The sequence below is a fragment of the Coptis chinensis genome, chromosome 8 (genome assembly GCF_015680905.1).
Source record: "Coptis chinensis isolate HL-2020 chromosome 8, ASM1568090v1, whole genome shotgun sequence".
NCBI classification, from domain to species: Eukaryota; Viridiplantae; Streptophyta; class Magnoliopsida; order Ranunculales; family Ranunculaceae; genus Coptis; species Coptis chinensis.
In genome coordinates, this window is record NC_141463.1 from 44,447,361 (window position 1) to 44,474,758 (window position 27,398).

Below are 27,398 nucleotides of genomic sequence, written 5' to 3' on the forward strand. Positions count from 1 at the left end.
CAGGAATACCCATGATCTGTCAAGAGTCTTCAGTAAAATCTTGGCGATTTTTCTCTCTGTTTTGATTGGTTAACCATTCGGTTGTTTGTATTGTGTCCGAAAACTATTTCACAAACTTTGAAGGGCAGTAGAAGGACTTTCATAGCTCCGATTGATCTGAAATTTTACAGGCTACTTGATAGATGTCTAAGCAATCTACTGTAAAAATTTCAAATTTTTTGGAGAGCGTGACCCATGCCCATACAAGGCCAAACCTAAGCGTGACCTGCACCCAAAACACTGGAATTCCAAATTCCACCTAAGCATGACCCGCGCCCTAGATAGCCTATTTCCAAAGCCAAAGCTCAACCGCCTCGGACATTGTGTAAAGCACGTAGCGACCAATTCCTCTTCCGGAGCGACCGATTTTCACAGGTCAGTCTAAATTTTCATTTCTTCAAGTTATTCAGTGTTTCTAACATCATACATACACTGAGAACGTGTATACAAGACGCTATTCAAACGCGTAGCAAGGAGGCATTCAGGTACTCCTTCTTCCACTCCTCGCCTCTTCTATCAGAGGAGTTTTAATTTTAGTATAATCAGGCTTGTTTTTTGTAGACATAAATACCACACGCCTATCTAGAATTTCACATACTACACCTGCATCAATGGCTAAAGAATAAGAGACTCCTCTCTCTGATTTTTATAAAGCCCTAAACGATAGCCCTAAGTCGTGCATCGTTCTTTCAGACCTAGTAGGGGATTTTCGAATTTCCCCTAATATATTTAACTTGTTACCAGTTTTTTATGGTTTAGACCATGAGAAGCCTTACCAGCATATGCGTAGGATAGACCAAGTTCTCACTACATTCCATCATCCTAGCGTAAGTTCGGATCAAGTTAAACTTAGGGTGTTTCCATTTACTCTAGCCGACAAGGCGGCGTCTTGGTTAACTGCCCAAACGCCAAACTCTGTGGACTCATGGGCTAATCTTGTTCAATTGTTCATGGAACAGTTTTACCCACCACTGAAGACAGATGAAATGCTTCAAAAGATTCATTTCTTCCACCAGAATCCTCATGAATCCTTTTCAGAGGCCTGGAATTGTTTCACTAATCTTCTCATTGAATGCCCACATCATAATCTTGTGAAGGACACGCTTGTTCGTGCCTTCTTCAAGGGCCTTTTACATCGTCATAAGGAGGTTCTAGATATCATGACTAGAGGTAGTTTTCTTAGTAAAGGAGCCTTGGAGGCTTATACATTCTTAGAAGATCAATCTAAGAGGAATAACAATTGGGGAGGTAACGACTCTTCTCGCTCCACTCCTTCTTCTTTTGAGGTTAAACCTGATTCCGAGCTTAAAACTCTTATCGATGCCCTCACTAAAAAGGTAGATGCCATCTCTGTTCAACAACAACCCACTCCAGTCATGAACATTAAATCTACTTGTTGTAATGTTTGTTTTAGTCTTGAGCATTCCGACTTATATTGTCCTCTTGTCTATGCACAACCACCACCACAACCATCAAATTTCAACCAATTAACTCAACATCAAGGACAAGGAAACTTAGGTAATCAGAATAGAGGTTTAGTACTCATGACCAAGAACTATCAACATCAAGACATGAACGCTCAACAAGCCTTAATTCCAGTTCAACCATCTACAAACGAAATAGTAGTGACCTTGTTAAAGAAACAAAATCAAATTATGCAACAAAACTCCAACTTGATGAAAGATCAGCATGGTCAAAACTCTAATATGATGAAACAAATGATGCAAATGATGCAGTCTTTGTGCCAAAAGGTTATTGACATGTCTCCTAACCAAAATAATAAAACCAAACAAAGTGTTTCCGTGTCAAGCGATTGCCTAATCCTAAGTCAACAAACACCGCCTTTGAAATAAACAGTATTCACTCTAATGGTAATATAAACCAAGGGGACTTACAGGCAGTCACTACCCTTCGTTCAGGGAAAGTAGTTGATAACAAAGTAACTATGCCTGGAGACCACCCGCAAATAGAACCTGAAAATGAAACCATGCCAAATATTGTAATAGAAACTGAAGACCCTACAACTGTAGAAGTACTAGTTAAACCACAACCAAAAGGGAAAATCTTACAAGACCCAATAATAGAAATTGAAGAGCCTACACCTGTAGAGGTTCCAATATGGACACCTAGATGGAAAACGGATAGAGATAAAGCAAAGACTAATAATATTGCTAAATATAGAGATAAACCACCATATCCCCAGAGACTAGTTATGTCTAAAAAGGACGAAAATTTTGATGAGATTAGGGAAGTGTTTAAAATTCTGACTATAAACCTACCTTTTCTAGATGTTATAAAAAGTTTACCTGGACACGCTAAGTTTCTAAAAGAATTGTGCACCAATAAAAGGAAAACCAACATACCTAATGAAGCATTCTTAACTGAACAGTATCCCTCTTTATCTGAACATAACGGAATTGTTAAATACAAGGACCCTGGTCGTCCTACTGTATAATGCACCTTAGGTGATACCTTCATAGCAACTGCTTCATTAGACCTAGGAGCGAGTGTTAACTTACTCCCTTTTTATTTATATAAACAACTGGGTCTAACAAAACTTCAACCAACCAAAATGACTTTGCAGTTAGCCGATCGTTCTATTAAGTATCCCAAAGGTGTAGTTGAAAATATTCTCGTTAAAGTGCAGGATTTTTACTATCCAGCCAACTTTGTTATTCTTGACACATAAGTTGCTCATGATTCAATTCTCATCATCTTAGGGCGTCCTTTCTTGGCAACTGTCAATGCCCAAATCAATTGTCGGGATGGCTCAATGACTCTTTCTTTTAGAAATCTTTCTGTGGAAGTTAACATGTTTAGACAAAAGCAAAGACAACTAGGTTTTCCTATAGAAAGTGAAGTTAAGTCTATTGAGAGTTTGGTATATCACATTGGTGCTTCCGACGATCTCGTCCCTACACTAGTAGATACCCCTCTTATGGAAGAAGACAAAAATCACAATTTTGACTCCTTGAATATAACTGAACTAGAGAAAGAATTTTCCACCTTGCCTTCCGACACTACAAGAGATGGAGTAAACCTCACAATAGACGAGATAGATGAATTCCTCAAAGATGGAGATGAATACCATAATTATATGGATGCGAGCAACCTAGATGAGGAATTCGACGAGTTTCTAAGAGCCTGTGATGATCCACCCTCTCAAGCACTTCCTAGAGCACCACCCTACCACCAACTACCTGAGTTAATCCCTCACAGAATCCAATCATTCTTCCCACCCTTTTCTTCTAACACTTATCCACATTCCAAGTATCTTCCACAACCATCCATTTTTTTACACTCATTCACTTGGCCACCTCTTCGTTGGAGGAAAAAGAAGGTGGATGCTCGGTTACGTTCTAGATCTATCAGACTTCGCTTTCATTTCACTAAGTTGCGTCGTCAAAAATCTTGGTGTTTGTTTCTATTTGGGGGTGCATTCCACGGTAATTATTTATGGAACGATCCACAACTATTTCGGTTATTGATATATGGTAAACTACATGTTCATTATATACATATGTGTTAGATAAAGTCTTGAGTATCTGACTATAAAAGACTCATTTTATTCTTCGGTGTACTTCCTTTCACTTCCATATATTGATAAGTGCACCATTCAGGTAATCGGGCCCTCCCTAGGGAATGTGTGGCTGTAAGTACCGGATCCTAAGTCCACGGTTAACATAATTCACGTCTTCCACTCTTGCATGTTTTCTCAGTTTTTGAGTCATGTTTCTCTATGGTGTGAATTATGCATGTATTGCATTATTGTTTTTATTAGTTCAGATGTTAATTTTGAAATCCATAGTTAAATTTGAATTTGGTTGTTAAATGTTGTTTGAATTTCAATTTTAATATAATATGGTTCTTTTCAAATTGTGCATTATTTTTATTGTTAATCTCACCTTCCCGAATTGTTTGGGGGTGGTATTATTTACTCTAGCATGATTTGTTATATGATCCTCTATTTTAGAAGTTGTTTTGGAGTGATGTTGAGAATATTGCCGATATGGGCATGCCTAGGATTAGATGTGGTGGTAGGATGAAATCTATAAGAGTTTAGAAGTTACTATTCTAAATTCAATCTAAAAGATATTAGATTTGTATTAGAATCAAGAATATGGGTAGTTTCTGTTTTCGATTTTGAAATTTCTATTTCCCGCAATTGCCTTAAAACGTTTTGGAAACTTCCCAATTCATTTTGGAAACTCAAACCTATATAAACTTCATTCATTCTCCACACAAAATTCACATCTCTCACATTCATCTCTTACCTTTCACTCCCAAATTTTCTTTCTTTTTCCTTCTCACTTCTACATTTCAAAGACCTCGGGCTTTGCGCCCTAGGCAATCGCATCAAAATTTAACCTGAGCGCGACCCACACCCATCCCAGGCAAACAGTGAGCGCGACCTGCGCTGAAGCGCCTGGAACTCAAAAAAATTCCTGAGAACGACCCATGCCCTACCAAGACAAAAAGTGAGCGTGCCCTGCGCCCAAGTGCCTGGAACTAGAAATTCACCCAAGCGCACCCCGCGCCCTACCCAGGCATAGGTTGAGCGCACCCCACACCCTGACCCCCGTGGGCACGAAAAATTCCAAATTTTTGTGGGTTGTTCCAAGATCATTGCAGCTATTCTAGAGAGTAGTTTTGTGATGACTTCTCCTATAGTGATACCGGAGCAGTCTTTCGAACACTTGTTGGGAAGCGAGACTTATAGACATTGGTTCCGCGAAAGGATCTTACAGTTAGGATGCGAAGGAATCTCATCTCTTTGGAGAGGCAGGATGCGAAGGAACCTCATTTCTTTATAAAAGAGGTTGACAACACTTAAACGCTGGAGTTAAGGTTAGTTTTTATTTCAATTAGTGTCTGCTTATGTCCCAAGCAATTTGATTTTTGTTAACCCCATAACGGGTGGAACTCATATCGAGTTGCGTCAGTTTTATTTGCTATATTAGTATGTTATAACCTTGTTTTGCAAATTTTCCAGAATTTCACGCGTTTCAATTGTATTTCTCTACCATATTTATTTAAATACTTTGAGGACAAAGCATGCTTCTTGTTTGGGGGGGCATAGAAACACGTGTAATTAAGACATCTATTAAGATATAAATATGTATAATATGCACTTGTTGTCTAGTTAAAAATTCAAAAATTTCAAAAAAATAAATAAATAAAAGTTATGTTATACACTTAGGAATATTGGTATTGTTTTCTTTCTCTATGCTCCGAATAATCTAGAAGTCTCACGTAGCTTTTGCATTAGAATAATTTGTAGAAACTTAGGTTAATACGTAGGTAATAATCTTTGCATCTATCTATAAATATATTACATGAGTATCTTTGATTGTTTGGCAGTAAGTTTCTGAAACCTAGGCTAGAGTACTTATTCTACAAATCATGTGAGAATATAGCCTAAAGCCTTATATGAGTGAAACATTTGAGAAATGACACAAAGGAGAAGTAAAATCTGGATAGAGAAATCACACGTCCACTTGCTTGATCACTATACCATATCCTAAGCGAGAATTTAGGCCCTCTTTGGATCGATATAGCCAGAAATTCAAACCTATAAATTATTTTCTGCTAGTCGCCCCTCTGAGCCTTTCTTTAGCCTTTCATAAACCGCAAATCCTTTACCCTGTTACAAAATAAAACAAAATAAAAAAATTAACCTACCCATTCTTTGAATGAGTTTGAGAATAGAGATGAAGAATAGAAAAGATAAAGACCTTTGAAATCAAGAATTTGTTAGTCACTTCAAATAAGAAAAGAAATTTTCCATCCAAATAAAAATAAATAAATAAATAAATAAAATAAAATAAAAAGTTAGAACTCCAAAAATAGAGTCAAAAGAGTCAAAAGCCAAAGAAAAAGGAAAATATGGCTAAAGATGGAAACAAAGTGTAGAAGCAAAAGTAAAGAACAAGTTTTCTCTAGTTACATAATATGAAGACTCTATTATCTCAGACTTGTCCTTTTAGAATATCCATTTCCTTCCTTCTTAAACCATCTCCTAATCCCCGCAACACCTAATAAAGACCTCTAGCTCAATTAGGAATAGGTTAGTGTGATAGTAAGTGGCAGATGTGTTTGATCGACTCCAGCTTCCTTGTGTGTCATTGAGATTTTAAGGTAAAGTGTGCCCACTGCACACTGGAGTAGCGAAACTTGAGCGGAAAAATCAAAGTGGTTTTTGTCTTGACATTTATGTGAGGACCTATTTAAGGACGCTATTCCGAGTTTTCAGAAATGGGCCTGCTAGTGTTTTTCATAGTATTACTCATTATATATATGTTTATTCATAGATGATTGATTATTATGCATATATTAGCTTAGGTTTCAACTTGACTATTCTGTATCCATTGCTAGTGAGATATATAGATAATTGGGAGCATAAATAAGGAAACAATAGTTTTATTTCTTAGTTGTTGTAGTATAGATGAAGTTTGTGAGTAACTTCACTGGAAAACTCTCACGAGGCTATAACTCGTCCACTAGGGAATTCCTAATGGTTTAAGGCCTTGTTGCATATGGTCAATACAATCGCACTCAGTGAAACGAGATTAGTTAGAACTCTATTTTTGTCACTTATGCTAATTTCTCATATTTGCTTGAGGACAAGCAAAATGTTGTTTGGGGGTGGTTTGATAAGAGCCCAAAACAATAATACTTTTAGACCAATTATGCGAGTAATAAATAAGAGTTAATGTTGATTACGTGCTTTTATGTATTTCAGGCATTGAAGTCTATTTTGTGTAGAAATGTGCCACTTTGGCGATATAAAGGAGCAAGGGTTGGTTGCTAAGAAGTTTTGTGAATAAAGGCCAAGATTCAAGGAGAAAAAGCCTTTGTAAAACCCGATTAGAAGCTGAGAAGTCAGAGTCAATGTGGGCAGAAACAGCACACAAAAGTCAGCAGAACTTTCGAAGACCGTATCTTTGGACTCAGGCCTCGGAATTGGGCCTACCTTATGTCAAAACGACCGGCTCGGAAAGAGATTTCCAATGGTCCAAGCTTTGACCCAATAAGAGGAGCAGAAGTGGATGAAAAACCTACTGAAGTCAGATCTAGCTAAAAAGGGCCCTGTGGACTGAAGAGATTAGGTTTTGGGCTCGATTTTCCGGCCCAAAATATGGCTCCTCAGCCCATGCACGCAAAAGTGGATCTGGTCTCCTCCATTTGTATGGAGAAGACTTAGCTCTTAAAAATACCTAGATCTAGATTAGAAAATTAGGTTAGACTCCATTAATTAGTTAGAATAGCTTGTTTTAGATCTAATTTTTACCTTCAATTAATTAGTGTTAGAGCAAAGTACATTATTATTTAGAATCACTATTAGTTTTATAATAAAGTATTAATTTTTATTTCAATTTAGTTATTGATTAAATTCTTATTTAGTTTTAGTTGTTTTAAATTCATAAATTAGGTTGTCTTCATTTTAATTCTTAGACTATTGTTAAAATTAGATTTATAAAGTTTAAATTAGTTATTAAATTATGACTTGTTATTATTGTTCCTGTGTTGGGAATGATAGTATAATTATATTAGGCTAAAACCTCCATTAGAGGAGGTTAAGGAAGCCATGTGAGGATGATTGCTTGTTAGAGTAGTTGTTATTTAGAATAGAAATCTCACATTGCATTACTCTCACCATTGTTCCTTGTGTTTGTTCAACTGAATTTATTTAAGTCTTGAGGGTTAAGAGTGGAACGATTCTGTACTCTATATATTGCATGAATATATATGTGAGAGTAGGAAATAAATAATTGATACCGTAAGAATTAGGTTAGAGTAATCTAATTGAGTTTTTACGGATTATCAATTTCCAACGGTAGATTTGTTCTATTTCTTTAGGACTTTTTTTTGTTGTGGACAGTTGATGAGATATAGGTAGATGAGTGGAGTTGAGTTGAGTAGATGGTCTGTATGAGGTCCACCCATTTTAGATTGTGTCATTGTATGTTAGGTGTTTTGTCCACATAGCTTGAAATTTGAAAGCTTTGGGTAATGAGTTATTATTTGGTTGTGTGTCAAGGAGGAGAGGGCAGCGATCATAACCAATGGCTGCTTTAAGTAGGAGAATGGCTTCAGGGAACATAAGGTACCATGTATCATTAACAAGAGCTCTATCTAGTCTCTTTTGAAAGTTATCATTTCCTATTCTTTTATTCGACCTTGTGTAAGGGTAGGGTAATGAGAGAATGAACAGGTTCACCATCATCAAAGGTATATGATTTTCCCCCTAAGCTTTCTATAGATGAAAGAATGACATTTAGGTCTCCTATAATAAGAATAGGAAGGTGGATTGAAGAAAGAGATCTAATTGGGTCCAACTTGCATGTGTTTCTAGTTTTTTTGTATGGGCTACCATAGAAGAAACACGCTATCCATTGGTGTGTGGATTGGGGGTTAATTTGGAGTACTTCTCTAAGTCCATCAAAGAGTTAACTTCACCTACATCGCTCATCTCAACCTTAATATATCATCCAAAGGGCTCGCATTAACCTGAATATTATAGAAGAAATGAAAATCTTCATAACTTCATAATGTCAATAAATGGCATACATTATTTAGCCATGAATTTTTATAAAATCAAATGCTCTATGCATAAGCAATGGAAAGAAATTCTAAACCACAAACCCTACCACTGCAAGTCAAAAGACTAATTTATCTTGGCTTCACAATAAAGCCAACAACCCTAAAACTAAATATGTTAAAGCTTACTAAAATGAGCAATATATGAGCTAGAAAATTAGCTTAATTGATGTTTTTTTTTTGGTGTGGTTAATTGATGTTTTATATGGAGGTAACATATGTAGGCTACTCATTATCTTGCTGACTTAGGAGAACATAAGCCCTGCTTCAATCCACTTTAAACAATCATGTAACAATGTAATTCTAGCACTAGAATTTACAGATGTTTAATAATTACTAATAAATTTCACTTTGTGCTACATAATTAGTTAGAAATTAATATCAAGTCAGAAATCAGATCACTCACCAATCCTAGAGAGCTGCTGCTCTTCATTAACTTCAACTACTTTCCCTGAAATAGGAGAGTTAATGTCACTGGTTGCCTTCACACTCTCAATGGAACCAAATTGGTTTCCCTGTCTCACAACATCCTAAAATTCTGGCAATTCAACATATACAACATCACCCAAATGGTCTTGAGCATGGTCGGTTATTCCAACGATAGCAGAATTACCGTCAGCTTTGACCCACTCATGAGAGTTGCAATATTTTAGTTCCTTCACAACTGCAAAGAACAAAGTAGTTTAAATCAACTAAAGACGGAACACAACATACATAAACAACAGCTCACATGGTAACCGTCTATTTTTGAGTTACTTGCAAATTTTCATAAACTTATATAGCCAAGCTTCTGATTGTTTTGCTTTGGCTATATGGGAGGTATGAAATATGTTAGAAATCAGAGACAGGTATAAAGGCATCAATTTGAACAATCCACTCTTTTATATACATCCGATCCTCAACTCCTGATGAAGGGGTTCGGAAGAGTTTAATTTTTTTAAGTGGTTAGTTAAAAGCTTGATCAAGGCATTTGACAAAAGAAAAAGATTGATGCGGAGATGCAATCCTCTGAAGAAAGACCCTACCCTAACCAAAGCCATAGCAGAGGTTGATTTTTCAATGTTAAAAGAGATTGCACACACTTATAAACAGGATGTTTCATATGAATCATACATAGAACCTAACAGTACTTAAGCCATAGCAGAGGTTGATTTTTCAATGTTAGAAGAGAGTGTACACACTTACAAAATGGATGTTTCGTATGAATCATACAAGGAGCCTAACACTACTTGCAACAGCAACACATACTTCATTATGTTAATTTGCTTTAGAGCCTCTTCCTACTACCCACCATTTTTTTCCCCTTGCTATGATATTGTTGATTCACTAGGTTAGTCTAGGTCAACTATGCCACAGTCGCCTACTTACTTCAACTTTATCACATACAAACTTCTCACCTATTTTGAAAAATTAACACATCTAGACAAGTTTCATTTTCTAGTAATCATATGCAAAGAGAAGACTAATTGTACACACAGCGTAATCTTCTGCCTTCAAGAAAAATAGCTAAATGGGTGGAGAAATTCAGTTTCCCATGTATGTGATCTGGTCTCATGTTCGTTAGTTATGAGTCAAGGCCCGAAAAAGAACAACTGACATTATAAGCATTACCAACTTGCAATCATCTAAAGTCCAAAGAATTGTCTGTTATGGTTCTCACTACACCATAATAGGATATTTGCAACACGCACCTTTTTTTATTTGCAACAGTTATTTACCGTTAGTAAATTTCCAACGGTAAATAAGCGTTGGCAATGTTGTAAAGCGTTTCTTTATTTGGGTGAATTTCCGGAATTAATTGCTAACGCTTAAAAAGCGTTGGAGAAGTGTTACAAATTAAAAACTTGAAAATTTCGCGAAAGAGAGAAACGAAAAAAATCGAAATATAAAACATATCTTTTTTTCTCTCCTCTCTCTCTTTCTCACCGCCGCATTTCAAGATCCCTAATTCATCACCGCCGCAATGGTTATGAAAAATAGATCTCGCACTCCTCAAAACTAATTTTCGGTGGATCAATTTCTAGAGAGAGGAAAAAAAAAGGGAGGGAATCAAATTCCATATTGACCGAGTCAGTCGTTACTAGTAAAGAAAGAAGAAGAAGAAGAAAACAAGGAGACAGAGAGAGTTTGGAAGTCCGTTTTGACATTCACCTCGTATTTTCTTGCAGTTTGAGGCTAGATCTCAAGTCTTGTACGTTCTTCTTTTGAGGTAAAGTGTAAGGAATGAAGAATCTTTCATTTTCTAGCCTGCTGCATGTATGTCTATCTCTTTCTAGTTTCGTGTAAGTTACTAAGATGGAAATATTATTATTATTATTATTATTATTATTATTATTATATGTATAGGAAGCACTTGGTTTATGTATTCACAGATAATGGCAAACAATAGAAAAAAAAATTGAATAGACAAATTAACTCCTAGTCATTACTATTCTCCTGATTACGGAGACTAATAAGATAGATATAATCCCAGATTACATGAAGAAGACAAGCAAGAAATTTATAACAGAACCTTTGACTTTCACATGATTCTAAACAGTCCAGGGAATGTAAAGCTTAAACTTCATCACCTAGAAATTGGGATAATGAAAGTATGGAATCAATCTCTATAAACTAATAATAGGAATGAAACTTAACAACAACATGTCAATGGACGTTACAAGGGACAAAATAAATTGACTGAGACCACTATTGCCTCAGGAGACGATAACGGCTGCATCAAGGTGTTGTTATCCACACTTTGTATATATTCATTATTATTGCTACCAAGGGATTTTCCTCGAATTCAGCATATAGTGGCCTCCTTTGTGTTTAAACATACTTTGGGCTTACTTGCTGCATAAATTTCATTCCATAGGTTTGGGATACAAGGCAACGTACTTACTGCAATTCTTTTGACGCCCATGAAGAGTACATTTCTGATATGACTTATGCGGCGGATTCATTGAAACTTTTGAGAACGAGGTAGATCTATTTTCTTTCATATTTATGATATTACGTCGTTCTTTTATGCAACTCTGGCTTGCATATGTTTCTTATTGAGTTTGAAGCACATGTCTAAGCTTAACACTTTATTTTTTGATGAGCAGTGGGGACGACACTCTATCTGTCCGCAGTCTTAGAAAAAATAAAGTAAGTTGTTTGTTTCTTTTAACTCTAGAAAATTTTCTTGTAGACAATTGGTATTATCACGCTTATTGTACTTCTCACTTCAGTTTTGAATAAATAATTTTATTTGGTTGTTGTATGACGTTGTTAGGTCCTAACGCAGTCCGAGTTTTCTGAGGATGAGCCCCTTTCAGTAGTTCTGATGAAGGTAAAGTTACATTTTGTCCTTCAACTTTGAGTTATGTGATAGACGCATGGTCATATAACAACATCCACCATGGGTAAAGTTTGTCTCTTGTCCAATGTATGATTACTTTCTTGGGTTAAAAAACTTGTACAATCTTTCTGTAATCAAGATGGCTTCATCTTGTACTAATAACTCTAAATTGTTTCAGGTGTGGCAACATAAACTGGGCAAAGCAATTGAAATGCAATATCTGTAATACTAACAATCCCGGTCACAATGAGGGGTGGTGTCGGTAATATAAGCTTTTGTTGGTTTATACTTTGTACTTAAAAAATTTAGTGCGCTATAATTTGGTTGAATGTTATCAGTTTTGGAGTTTTGTTTTGTGCTTCTTCCTGTGTGTATTAGGTGCTTTGGATTAAATGAATAGTCAATAGATTTGAAGTAACTTGTGGATTAAATGAACAGTCAATAGATTGTGAAGTAACTTGTGGGAGACATATATCAATTGACCATCCTGTTTCAGCACCTTGTTACCTTGTAGTTTAATAAGACCCTTTTTTTATAGCGCCCAATATATTATTTGTTTGATAGGTGAAAGTTAGTTTCAAATATTGGGCTTCATCCAGTTGTTCACATACACTAGTTTTGGTTCTTGAACACACTAGTGATTTCTAAATTTATTTTTTAAAGTTGGGCCACTCATTTTTTTATATCCTCTTTTGGTTTGTAGGAAATTGTGAAGGATTGATTTGAATTCAATACAAGGATTGCTTTTTAGAATAGCTAGATAGATCATTTTGTTGTCGTTCAATGTGTTGTTCAGTGTGTTGTGTAGGGTATCAATTTGATGGAGGGAAAAACAAGAAGCAGACCAAAATAATTGCTCCCCAATCAAATGATCATGCTCACTTCAAGCTCCTTGTCAAGGTAAAAGCTTAAAATTCCACCCTCCATTTTCTCATTTGTTCAACTTCTTACTTCCTTTAGGTGGATTTTCAAATATTTAATTAATTGCATGAATTTAATTAGTACTATTGTATTTCTAAGATCATTATTTGTTTTGTGAATTTTTAGGAATTAGATGGATTTTGTGGAGCCGCACTAGGATTTATAGTGAGTGAAGCCATCACCAATACTTGGTATTGCAATGATTCGAGATTGTTTGGAAAATCGTATTGAATATGTTACTCTTATTTGTAAATATAAATTTGTAACTCTTAGAAAATATTTTGAAGTTATAATACATACATGGTTTAACGAATATTCTATTTTTTTCAGTCTTTTGCTTATGTTTGCTATTATTTACTTGTCAAATTGTATGAAAAGGCAGCACAATGGGGACTTAATCATGGAAATGAGATGTTTGTTTCAATATAGAACAAGTAGTGTTATTTTTACAGATTAAGTGCGTTCTAATAAAATGGGGCAAGTTTAGTTAGTTGCTACAAAATATGAGATTTTTTTTTTATTTGCAACCCATCGGTAACAGTTCATAACCGTTACAAATTTAAAAACATTGCTAAAATTTTGTACGAAACAGGCATAAATAAGCGTTACAAATAATATTTGCAACAGTTAAAAACAGTTGGAAAGTTTTTCTTGCAACGGTTAATAAACGTTGGAAATTTCTGTTTGCAATGCTTATTAACCGTTGCAAAAATTTCCAACACTTTACCCACGCCATATTTGCAACGCTTAAAAAACGTTGCAAAAATTATTAGCAACGGTTTTTTGCCGTTGCAAATAGTCTGTTATGGTGTAGTGTCTATACATCCATAGCACAGGTTTAAAAATTTTTGGCATCAGCGTTCAACATGAGCAAGTTCAACCCATTAAGAAAACTTCGACATGCGAAACCTAATTATCTATGCTGTCTTCACTCACACTGGGCTAGGACAAAACTTTATTGTTTGTGTTCAGTATCAGCCTTTTATAAAATGAAATTCCAAAAAAAAGATACTTCCCTTGATCGATAGCTTTTAAACAATATGTTTTTTGTGCACAGAATAAGAGGAGAAATAATTTAGCATACAACACTAGTTATAAAGCTCATAATATGGAAAGGCACTATACATATGTTTTCTTAAGGACTAGAACTAGATCTACAACATATCTTTAAAGATGAATGTTTATTGATCTTACGTCTGTACACTATTAAAACCAGCTATTCTATTTTTGCTACAAGCTTGCTGAACAATGAAGACACGTAATTTTTCAATCACTAAACATTTCCATTGGCTTAACTATACCCTACTCAATTTCCTAACTGCTCGACTCATAGTTCATAATATCCCATTCTTTCTACGACAAACAGGAAACAAAAAATAATAGACACGGGGACACAAACCACCAAGTCGCACCAAATTATACAATTAGTTATTTGTAATTGCATCTCTTGTTCTACTAATAAACGTAAAAATTTGATCCTTAATTATCTATAGAAGAACACAAACAACTAATGATCAACTTTCTTATCAATATTATTCCTACTCTCAATTCATTATGCAATATAGAGAGTCAGGATTCGTTCCACTCTTAATCGTTAAGAACTTAGAATTCCACTAGAAATCACGGTGAGAACAATGAAAGTAATATTGTGATTTATTTAAGCTAAAACTAATTATAAATTAATTAAACTAACAATGCAATAAACTAATTTAAACTAAGCAATTAAAAGGTAAATTTAATGAATAGGAAGAACATAGAGGAAGGATTAATCCATCTATGTGAAGCTATGATTATTCTAACTAGTTTCTCATGTTTTAATCTTAACTTTTATTAATCTACACAAGGTAAAACAACAAAAGTCACAATTTTTATTGATCTCTAACCAATCCTAGCAATTTCTGTACTAAGATATGATTAGCATAAGAGAAATTTTCCTCCACAAATCTCTTTATGGAGTTTCCTTTATCTAGTTTAACTTCTATAATCTCTATCTCTAGACAACTATAGAACTTGAACTTGAAGCACATAAGATAATGAGAAAACTAATTAAGAACAATCATAACCCTCACATAAACTTCATAAAACTCCTCTAATGGAGTTTTTAACCTAGTTTCATTGGGTTCATTAATAATAAACAATAATAATAATATATAATTAAATTAAACTAAACTTATATTAATAAAACTAATGGTATAATGGAGTTGGAGGCAAGAACATTAAACCTTAATTACTCTAAACTAATTGGGAAGAGAGAGAGCGAGAGAACCATAATTTTACAACTAAACTAAAGAGGGAAATAGCCTATATAGGGTTTAGGGTTTTTATTCTCTTATATCATTATACAAAACCGTGCATGATTTTATAGGCTAGGTTATGAACCCATAAATCAATCAAGTCCATAACCCAATTGGTTGAATCCAAGACTTCCAATTCTAGTCGTGTTACTGTAGCACGTGTTTTCAATAACTTATACTGCTCTAATCGAGTCAAGGACTAGACTATTGGAAATAACTTTCTGAGCTGGTCATTTTGATATAAAATGGGCACAAATCTGAGACATTAGTCCAAAGATATGGCCTTTTGAAGTTCTGTTGACTTTTTTTCAGCTCTATAATCCGGTTTGACTTTCATTTAACAGTTTTGACTTGAATTGGGCTTTTTAAGGCCTTTTTCTCCATTAAATTTGGGCTTTCTTCATGGAACTTCTCTAGCAATCACTTTAGCGCCTAATTAGTAACAAATTGACATTTATTCAACTCTGAAGCCTGAAATACTCAAAAGCACGTAATTAGTGATAAATCTATATTATTAATAACATAATTGGTTAAATAGAAATATTATTAAAGGGTTTAAACTACAGTTTTTGGCTCTTATCACCTACCATCTACGCCAACTAATTACTCTCCTGTGTATATATATACGTTTCAGAACAATAGCAAGTAAATTATGCAAAACAAATTCTGGTTGCTATAAAAATATGAAATTGTCATCAGGTAATCACCCCTAGCAAAAAAGACAGGTCTTGTTTTTGTGCATGTGTGTTTGGAAGGGGGCAAGGATATGCCCGCAATGCTCCACGGTCAAAGTATTTGAATGTGTCAAAACCTAAGGTGTAATGTCCAGTACTCCAGTGGCATCAACAATCGTTACATATTATGAAATTTGGATAAGATTAGTTATAAAACAAAAACAACTTATGTCATTTCAGTTTCCAATTCACACATCACCCAAATAATATAAAAACATAAAATGAAAACAATATAATTACATAAACCAAATGATCAAACAAAATCAATGCCAATACACTAAAACCCATGATTTAATATTATCAAAAAGTAGTTCTAACAAACATAAAGATCCAACTAGGCCAAACTTCATTAATATAACAACCTCATACACTGTGATCCAAATAGTAAACCACAAAATAAACAAACCCAATTTCTAAAAATCAAATCTTTCATGCAAAACGCCATTGATCTAATACTAAAATATATTCATGAACAAACATCCACTTAACCACATTATAAAAAAAAAAAATGGATAAAGATTATTATACCTGAAGCAAAATCTCTGTGTTTGACAGAGATCTTTAAATGATGAACAACTTTTGTAACCCACAATCTGGATGTCATTTTAAGAATCAAGAATCTGAGTGGCGGTGAAAAGAGAGAGGTGTTGTATCAAGCCCGTCTTTTACAAATACTAAAAGGGTATTTTTCGGTTAAGAAAATTAAAACAAAACTTCTCCAGCCTCCCTGTGAGTCTATGGTTTACCTGTTGAACCCAAATTCTCTATTTCATCTGAAAAACTCCTTTTTTAAGGTATTTTTCTTGTTTTATGTTTCATTAAATATGGTAGTTCAATTGATGGGACTTTGTTGTATCCAAGATGAACTCCCCAACCAATAGAATATTGTGATGGTGAAACATTAGTTTTGGAGCATGATACCCAATTTGATGAGCTTGGGTGTTCTTCTATTCAACTGAGTTTGAGTTTGGTCGACAAAATGGTTTTGAAAAAAGAGAGCTCATGGTGATGATTCATTGACTGTATATGAAATGGTTTGTGCTCAGGAGGGGACACACACCAAGAAACAGAGAATGACATAAAAAGGAGAAAGAAACACTTCCACGATTAAATGTGAGTGCAAAGCAAGATTTAGATGATCTGACCTGGGTAGTAAAATGTTTTGATAATATTCATCCCCACAAGATGGTTACTCCATTAAAGCGAGGGCAAATGAGGCTGATGCAGGTTATGCCTTTGGTTGCTCAAGTGTTGATTGAAAATTTTGATGATGCAAACTTACCAATAGGAAACGTTCCATCAATTTTTGGAGAGATAGCTGGGTTCAAAGATAGAAATTGCTATAATCATTTGAACTCCAAATATAACAAGTATAAAACACCGAAAGAAATGGATGCAACTGCATTTTCAATAGCAACAAATGGAAGATCATCAGGTTTACTATGCCATAGAGTCAGATACTGATAACAGGGGTGTGAATTTTTTTGGATAGAATACTAAGAATCATAGTAGTCATTCTTAACAATAAAATACGAAGAATCAAGACTTGCAACCTGAAAGTTTGAAACACTAATGTCCAAATAAACTTATTTCAAAATCCGTTGTTCTGTTTTCATTAATTGGCTTCATCAAGACAACCTCCTGATATTGCCAAGAAGCCTTCTGATTTGCATCAAGAACAATACTCCTAACTGTTTCAGAAACCACACGCATATCATTCCTATAATGTAACTGAAAATCTTGTGGCATTTCAACCCTTAATGGCTCCACATTGGATGCCAAAGCTAATCTTGTCTTGATATTCCCAAAACTTCCTTCATCGTCATTTGAATCAAGAATCACCACCTCATTGTTGTTATAATTCTGACCAACATGACCTGGCAACATATCTTCAAAAGACGATATACAAACTAATTTAGAATCATCCACTGCGGGAGGACATGTAACAACACAATCATCATCCAACTCAACAATACAACTAGACACCGTTTGCCCACTCCCACTCATATCCGGACGACGGTTTAAAATATCTGGATACAATGAAAATGCAAGCTGTTGAATAAATTTTAGAAGTTGTTGATAAAATATCACTAAAAATTGGATAATGTTTTCTCTCCCTACTTTTTGCTTTTATACTCCTATTTTTACAATGACTGATTTGATCTCTCCCTTTACAATTGAGTATATCCATAAAACTTGTCAACCATTGAGCAACACCTGTAAAAATCACGGATCGTTTAGGTAGCAATCACTTGAAAGAAATAAATGTAAACAACAATTAAATAACAAAATAAAAATTGTATCTCTCAAAACAATCTAGCTTGACTTCAATAAACTAAAGAAGCAAACAAATTGAACTAAGCCAAAGGGACTTCATGAAATAGAACACACGATTTATGGATACAACCTCTATCATCATAGATGCATATCCTGGTAGCACCATCCCACCAAACTTGCGCACTAAAAGCTCACAGGGAACTGGGAACGACCTTAGCACTCAGGATATCTGCCCTAGGACTAAACCAATTGTGTATAAGAAAGAATTCTGGATTTGGGCCCCTAATCAAAGCCGAAGAGTGGCTCCGACCCATTTTATTTGGCGCCATAGTTTCCCACGAAAACAAAAAAACGCGCGAAATCCCTAATTTTCAGTATTTACTTATTTACAAACAACACCTATCGAAGTGATGGCGTCGGCAAAAACGCTGAAGAGGAGAAGAACCCAAGCCCTAAAACCTGAATCTCCTAAATCAGTGATAGAATTCGATGATGAAGAAGAAGAAATAGATTACAGTGATGTATACTGTGAAAAATGTCACAGTGGAAGTGCAGCGGACAAGCTCCTTCTTTGCGACAAATGCGACCGCGGGTTTCATATTTTCTGCCTCAAACCAGTCCTCGTTTCGGTTCCGAAAGGATCTTGGTTTTGTCCTTCTTGCAACAACCAAGTAAAGAAGCTCAAAAGTATGAAAATGGATTATATGTATATATTTTGTTTTTCAATATTACTGATGGGCCTTTTTTTGGTTTGTAGAATTTCCTCTAGTTCAAACAAAAATCATTGATTTCTTTCGTATTCAAAAGCCTTCAGAATTAGTGGAGAAGCCAAATAAGGGTAAGGAATAAATTGTGTTTGTTTTAGATTTATGTGATTTGTTGTTGCTCTTTTTTAGTTGGTTAATTTTATTTTGTTACATTTTTTAAGATAATCGAAAGAGGCGAAAGAGTCTACTGGTGGCAAAGAAGAAGAGGAAGTTATTGCCGTTTACTCCATCTGAAGATCCTAAGAGAAGATTGGAACAAATGGCATCTTTGGCCACGGCATTGAAGGCGTGTAGAATGGTGGAGTTTAGCAATGAGCTTACTTATATTCGAGACATGGCTCCAAGATCAGAAAATGGTGCAGTTCTTGAGAAGGGTGGAATGCAGGTAAACAGAAATTTATGCACCTTGACATAATCAGATTATATTTTTTTTAGAATTGAGATATCATCCATAGTTGGTTACATGCATACCCTAGGCTTGACCTAGAAAAGTTGCGCTGACAATGTCTGCAGCGCATTGTGAATTACTCTGGACCGTTTGTTTTAATTGAAACTCAAATTTGAATGTATAAAATCTGATTTTCAGATTGTGTGTTTCATCAGGGACTTACAATGGGGTCTGACCTAAATGAAAAACACAGACTCACTAAGCCTTCAACTCATGTTGTTCCTTTGGCCTATTTCACCATAAAAGAGTACTTTAAAAATGTGTACTATCTTGCATCTTTGATAGTGCCTTTTTGCGAAAGGAGTTTGGTCTCCTTGTGCCACGATAACTGTTTCACAGTAGAAAGTCATTGGCATTTCATATATTTGTATACTTTGGAAGTCACTAATATGGTAGAAATGGCTTATAAACCATGATTTGTTTGAGCGTTTCAAGCCTTTGGGATCAGGCGATGTTGTTGTAACATCAATTTTGATTTACAGATTTTTGCCAATTTTGCATTACAATTCCATGTCATGAAAGGGCTAGCTAAGTTCAACTTGCAAGTGTAAAACTCTAATAGCGTCATTCAGTTGTTGAATTATTTTTGAGAATTTTTTTGATCAGGTTCTCTCAAAAGAAGACAGTGACACCTTGAAGTTGTGCAAGAACATGATGGAAAGAGGAGAATGGCCTCCTCTGATGGTAATTTTTGACTCTGAGGAAGGGTGAGTCTTTTTCTTGAACATTAGTTTCTGTTTCGCAAAATTAAGAAGTTTGTCTAAGCTAGCTAACTTTTTTATCAAAACAGGTTCACTGTTGAAGCAGATAAGTTCATAAAGGACTTAACTATTATTACTGAGTACACTGGTGATGTTGATTACTTGAAGAATCGTGAATACGGTGATGGGGATAGCATGATGACTTTGTTAACTGCTGATGATTCATCTCAAAGTCTTGTTATTTGTCCTGATGAACGTGGAAACATTGCTAGATTCATTAATGGCATAAACAATCATATGCCGTAAGCTTTCTATCTTGTTAGACCTGGTCTTTTATCCATTTACTTTCACCCTTTTATCCAATACCATGTAAGTCTATACTAAAATGTTATAACTGATCTGGATGGATGACGAGTCCATTTTACGATTATCCATCAGGATCACTTTTTTCTTGAGATAGCGAAAGTATATTATATACTGCAATTTAGATTAAAATCTTGTTGTCTGAAACAGGGAAGGGAAGAAGAAACAGAACCTAAAATGTGTTAGATTTGATATTGATGGCGAGGCCCGTGTTTTGTTAATAGCTAACAGAGATATACCAAGGGGAGAGAGGTTATATTACGATTACAATGGCTATGAGCATGAATACCCGACTGAGCACTTTGTCTAGCACCTGGTGGCTGGTTCAGCAGTTCATCAAGTACTAAGCATACATGTAGTCCTATTCGTTACTATTTGCTAACCGAATACAGAAGACTGAAAGCTCGGATTCAGTTTTGATTTTGAGATTCAGGAGACTAAATAAGTAAATATAGGTACAGAAGAGAGTTAAACGTTTATCATCACCAACAGCTTATACTCCAGGCTGATATCCTCAAATGCACTGTCCATTTTTCTAAAGGAGTAACTTATTTTTAGATCAACTCATCCCCAGTTTCTCAAAGTTTGGATCGATCTCTTGATTAAATGTCATGTTTATGTTAATGCTCTGGGGGAGGAATGGAGCTCAACCTTGCTGTGCATCTAGGCCCTTAAACCGTTCTGTAGCGGTTGCAGTTGTGCAGAATTTTAGTATTCCATACTGGGTTAACCTGATTAGCTTTGAAACAGACGTGAACTTCGATTTTGTTTTTTGTTCTCAGTACAAACTATCGTTGTAAGTTTACAGAGTAGATGGCTTAAATGTGAAGTAACTGGAGAGGCGCCGAAAGATAAATTCGCTAGACTTGATTGATTGGAGTAAGGTTGCCAATGCAATCCTGATTTGGCTTCTATTGCATCATTGACTCACCTTAGTCTTGTAATTTCTTTGTTGTTGTTTCTATTCTCTTTGTAAAATTCCAGCTTATGGATAGGAGTATTTTTTGCTCACAGCTCTGAGCCTCACAGGGGTGATACGTGTACAACAGAAGTTAAACAAAGTAGAAAAAACAAAAAAGACCAGGGTACCCAAAAGACTATTCTCTTTTCTATCTGGAGTCTGGACCTACGTATTTGACCATAGAAGAGAACTTTAAAAATGTGTACTATTTTGCATCTTTGATAGCGCCTTTTTTTTTTTTTTTTTTTTTTTTTTTTTTTATCATACTATTATATATTAACCCAATTAGACAACCACAAGCATGCAGTTAGAGGCCACTATACAACTTGGAAGATCTGAGTGTCCTAACTGCCTCCGTGCCCAGGCAGCTAGTAAGTCAGCATCCCCATTGAAAGTCCTACTGATCCATTTAAACACAAAAGACTTACTTCCAGACAACAGAGAGTTTATACACTTTTTCATCACCTCCCATTCCCATCTACAGGAGCTTTGATGTAACGCTCCAATGACTTCCCTATTATCCCCTTGAATCACAAAATTCTTGCTTCCTAGTTTTTTTGCGGGATGGCGGCTACTACTCCTCCTTCCAAATTACCGCTGCAGCCTCCAATGCCTTGAAACGCGTCATTGCGGCCCACTATACACCCTTCATCATTGGTTGCAATTGCTCTCGCTCCCCATCCATCCGTATTGCTTTGCAAAAGAGACATCAAAACCCGATTAAAATGCATTCATTAGGTATACTATGGAAATTTTCCTCAAGTCTGCGAGAAAAGTCTATATTAGTGCAAGGTTGAGGGATAAAGGGATTCTTCTCTCTATGCCGATAGCATTTTTCAGCTCCCCTCTTTTTTTCCTATCATTCCTTCTCGGTTTGCCTTTTTATGCTCGAACTTGATCTCGTTCCTAGTTTGCGAGATTTGGTGCAGCATGAACATACGATTATTAACCGCAAAGCCTTTTCTCATTCTCCTTACTGCATCCCCACCTCACTACCTAATCCAGTCTTTCTCTTATCGACATCTCTGGCTCCTTGTGGATTATCATCCCTACTATAGATCCAAACCAGACAGTTCTGATCCAATCACAGTTAAAGAAAATGTGTTCTATAGTTTCCAGCTCCTTGAAGCAAAAGGGACAAGAGAAATCTCCTGTCATTTGCCTCTCAGCAAGGATGGCTCCCATAGGAGCACCTTCATATACATTTTCCACAGGAATAACTGTATGTAGGCTGGCACAGGTGTTTTCCACATATACCTTAGAGTGATAGGGTTGCAGCTGGAGCTTTGCCCCACTTCTTCCTTGGAGTGGAGGAATCGATAAGCAGATTTCACAGTGAGACTGCCATACCTGTATTTTTGCCATCTCAGCTTATCAGCTGACTCCACATGAGGCCTGATAGTGACCTCCATAATATTTTTGCAAGTAATGGGATCTAGGTTTTGACTAATCTTAGTCTCATCCCATCCACTCTTATCTGCACAAAACAGATCAGCTACCACTTTACCTTGCCAAGTTGGCACCTCCACCCCTAGCTCCTCCAAGGTAGTAGGAGTTCCATTACAAATAAGCCATGGATCCTTCATAATAGAGATGGAATTTCCATCACCAATGGCCCAGATTAGACCACCACTTATCTCATTAAAGGTTTTATGAATGCCCTTCCAGAAGTAGGAAGCTTTATCAGGGGGTTTTTTCACATCCCCTATCCAACCTTTACCATAGATACTGAACATTGTTCTTGTCCAGAGAGAGTTCACATCAGTGGCAGCTTTCCACGACAACTTGGCCAACATAGCTTTATTTATGACTCTAGCTGTCCTCAACCCCAAGCCTCCAGAACTTTTTGGTTGGCATATATGCCTCCCCCTATGGTGTGAGCACCTTTTGTTTGGTCCTTTCCAGACCACCAGAAGTCTCTACATGCCTTATCAATCTTATTGCAAGAATCCACAGGGAGCAGATAAGTTGACATAGCATATAGAGGGGTGGCCTGTATCATAGCTTGGATAAGAGTTGTTCTCCCAGCCTGTGACAGGACCTTGGCCTTCCACCCTCTAATCTTTTTATTGATTTTATCTACCAGATAATCAAAGTCCTCTGACTTTTTCCTAGTCAGCATGATGGGTACCCCCAGAAATTTCTCTTTTGGGGCAAAGTTTCTTACTTTCCAGAATCTTTTGATCCTAATCTTTTGTCTGTAGGAGACATTCCTACTAAAAAAGATACTGGATTTCTCATAGTTTACTTTCTGGCCTGAGGCCTCACAATAATCATCCAGTATCCTTTTTAGGTTCCCACTTTCAGCCATGCTAGCTTTAGTGAACAGGATAAGATCATCTGCATATAGCAAATGAGTTAGAGCAGGGGAGTTTCTTTTTATCTTTATACCATGTATCTCCCCCCCTTGCTCAGCTCTAGCCACCATTCTAGATAGGGCTTCAGAGACAAGGATGAACAGATAGGGGGATAGGGGATCCCCTTGTCTAACCCCTCTCTCTGGGCTAAATCTATCTAGAGGAGACCCATTTAGCATGACCTGAAAGGACACTGTAGATACACATTGTTGTATCATGTGTCTCCATTTCTGATTGAACCCCAGCTGTTCCAAAATACCATCAATGAAAACCCATTCCACTTTGTCATAGGCTTTGGCCATATCTAGCTTGAGAGCAATCCAGCCCTCATTCTTATGCCTCATATTCTTCATATTATGGAAGACCTCACAAGCCAAGCCCACATTGTCCCCTATACTTCTGCCTTTGATAAAAGCCCCTTGGAATGGGGAAACAATTCTGTTTATCAGACCTTTGAGTCTCAAGTGGCGGAAGCTTAGAGATGATCTTATACCCAAAGTTGCAGAGACTTATGGGTCTGAACTTGGAGGCATGATCAGGATTCTCAATCTTAGGAATCAGAGTAAGATGAGTCTCATTCATACTAGGATTTAGAATACCATGGGTGAAGAAGTCCTGAACAAAGGCAATCACAGCAGGCCCTATGATATCCCAGCAGTTTTGATAAAAAATGTCTTAGAACCCATCAGGCCCAGGGGCCTTATGGCTTCCCATCCTTCTAACCACATCCCATATGTCCCCATTGCTTGGTATGGCTGTGAGAATCTCATTTTCCCTAGCTGTCACACAAGGCTGGAACAACTCAAGGATGTGATCCTTCCTCTCAGGGTGGTCAGAGGTGAAAATATCCATGAAATATTGATTTAGAGAGCCCCCCACCTCCCTTCTACCTTCAGTCCAATCCCCATCATTATTCCTGATCTTGTTAATGGTATTTCTTCTTCTCTTATAGATGGTAGAGAGGTGGAAATATTTGGTGTTCCTGGCCCCATCTTTTAGCCAGGAGTTGGAAGACTTTTGTTTCCAAAAATCCTCCTCTTTATTATACCACTCAAGAAGGTCATCTTTAAGCCTCTTTGCTTGATTATAGTTATCAATGCTAAAAGGCTTAGAGAGCACCTTATCAAGTTTGGCTTGGGTAGCTTTAATATTGGTAAAGATATTACCAAACACATGTTTATTCCACACAGATAAGTCCCTTTTGGTTTTATCCATCTTATTTATAAGATTCCTATCAGGGAGATCATGTTCAATAGAATACCAAGCTCTTTCTATGACCTCCAGACAGGTCTCATGCTGAAGCCACATATCAAAGAATTTAAAAGGTCTGGGGAGCTTTTCTTCTTGCTTCTCAAGATTGATGAACAAGGAGATATGATCTGAAATAGCATTAGCCCAAGTTCTGATTTGTGCCCTAGGGAAAGCCACTAGCCAGTCAGGGGTTGCCATGGCTCTATCCAGCCTTTCGAATATGTTCTTTTGGCTTCCTATTGTTGCTCCAAGTAAATTTGGGGCCAGTAAAACCTAAGTCCACTAGGCCCAAATCATTTATAAACCCATTAAAATCATGCATACTCTTTGTGATTCTGCATTTCCCTCCAATTTTTTCATCCAGACTAGAAATCGCATTAAAGTCCCCAAACATACACCAGGGGCCTAGGACTAAAGGAGCTACCTCCCTTAGTTCATCCCAAACCTTATTTCTTTTATTAGCTATAGGATCCCCATACACAAAAGTAAAGTACCAAGGGTCATTATGATAATAATTTACGAGTTTACCTGTTACTTGATTGTGAGATGCTCCCAAAATGTCTAGCTCCACGCCCTCCTTCCAAAGAACAACTAGACCCCCACTTAACCCTCTGGCTGGCACTGCAAAAACTCCACTGAACTTCAACTGCTTTCCTATCTTAACTATATACTCCTTAGTGGCCTTTGTTTCTGATAAGCACACTATATCTACATCAAATTTCCCTATTAGGTCCTTTAGTTATTGAACCGCCGTGGTGGTACCTATCCCCCGGCAATTCCAGGCGTGTATCGTCATGGAGACCAAGGTGGCTGTGATGGGACAGCCACCGCGAACCCTGGGGGAGACAGGCACAGGCCCCCACTGTTAGTTGCATCCTTTATACTTTCCCCTCTCTGAGCTTCTCCATGACTATTTTCCCCTAGCTTACCTTTGTTTCTAGCCTCCTTCCCAGAATTCTCCTCCTCTGAGCCCCCATCTCCATGGTATCCACTTGATTTTCTGTTGCCTCTTACTTTGGGTCCATTGTCCTTTTTCTCTCCTTTACTCACTATTCCCCTCACAACTGTGGAGTCATCCATGGCCAGTGGGATTGGTTCTTCGCAAGAGACTTGAGATACACTCCTTTCAGAATCATACCCTCCCCCATCTGGACTTCCATTAGTCAGGTCCTGAGGAGCATTCCCCACTGAAACCTCTTCTTAGGAGTCGGCATTGAACACCACCATATCCAAATCCTCTTCTTCTGTTGGTTCATCTTCTTCTTCATCTGTGAAAGCATCTGACGGTATGTCTTCCTCTGGAATTTCTGGACCCCATCCTCCCTGAGACTGTCCACTAGAGCTTGATGAATTATTTGAAGTGTTTGGTTCCACTGAATCCTTTGAATCACTAGATATAGCTATGATTGGGGCTTCTTCTGGAATCAGCAGATGGCCTAAACCTTGTGCTCTCAAGTCGTCTGCCTCTCTCTTAGCCCTTTTGGACTGTCTTGCCGCTACTTTTAAACTATGCCTGCGCCATTCCTCGTCATCCATCCTTACCGCTGTTATAGCCCACCCACTACCCACTTTCCGTTTACTTCCCACACTAAACCTTTTCCCTTCCACTCTTCTCACCTGTCTCTTAGCTTTATCTTTCTTCTGTCCTTTTGAAACAAGAGTTTTAAACCCCCTCCCACGTTTTGGCACCCCAATAAAGGTGAAATTTGGGTATCCAGAACTTGTTGGAGCAGATGCGTGATCTTTCACCTCTACTTCCCACTGCTCCATGTTGGATGTGATTGTTATGATAGGGGGGGAACCCAAGAGCGGCGAGGCGTGATTTACCCTGAGATTTTCGCTGTTTCCCAGATAGCCCGCCTCCATATCTAGCCTCTCTAGCGTGACAACTTGGCATCCCACCTTTTCCTGTTTCTTTTCTCGACCCTCCATCTAATCTTCTATTTCCAATAGCCCAGATTCTAGTGCTCTGTCATTTAGGCTTTTGTCTAGGTCCATCTCCGCAGCCCCATTCTCTGGGCTCCAGACCACCACAGCGCCCCCATGGGTCTTGGGTCCATAGATCTGTTCTGTGTTTAGGCCTTTTATTACCTTTCCTTGGGCTTGGGTTAATCCAACATGTAGTTGGCCTTCTTCTAGACCCAAGAGTCCTCCATAATTTGAATCTTGCCCTCCAATGGTAACTGACCCTTCCACCTCAGCTTTTGCTCTATCCGTTCTGTTGTCTCGTACTTTGTTCTCTCTGACCTCCATCCTCCTACCCCTGACATCCAATTCTCTCTCTACTGTACCAGCTGTTATTGGTGATGTCAGCATTCCTGCTCCATACCACCTCCTTTTCCCCGGCGAGCTTCGCGTT

General features: G+C 37.0%; 1 protein-coding gene, 1 long non-coding RNA gene and 1 pseudogene across 2 annotated transcripts; 2 read left to right on the top strand and 1 right to left on the bottom strand.

The window, feature by feature from the left end:
* Positions 1 to 8,428: 8,428 nt before the first annotated feature.
* On the bottom strand, positions 8,429 to 16,518 carry LOC147481587 (glycine cleavage system H protein 2, mitochondrial-like; annotated as a pseudogene).
* Positions 12,291 to 13,218, top strand: LOC147481588 (uncharacterized). The gene is made up of 2 exons (XR_015206148.1): positions 12,291 to 12,865; positions 13,013 to 13,218. It is a non-coding gene; the product is annotated as an uncharacterized LOC147481588 (long non-coding RNA).
* A 1,828-nt stretch (positions 16,519 to 18,346) lies between the features above and the next one.
* LOC147481589 (histone-lysine N-methyltransferase ATXR6-like) lies at positions 18,347 to 21,483 on the top strand. Its single transcript, XM_086580650.1, has 6 exons — positions 18,347 to 18,878; positions 18,949 to 19,029; positions 19,120 to 19,343; positions 20,013 to 20,113; positions 20,197 to 20,409; positions 20,621 to 21,483. Exons 1-6 carry the CDS (start codon positions 18,602 to 18,604, stop codon positions 20,778 to 20,780), a joined length of 1,056 nt encoding a protein of 351 aa, XP_086436776.1. The 5' UTR covers positions 18,347 to 18,601; the 3' UTR covers positions 20,781 to 21,483.
* The last annotated feature ends 5,915 nt before the right edge of the window (positions 21,484 to 27,398 follow it).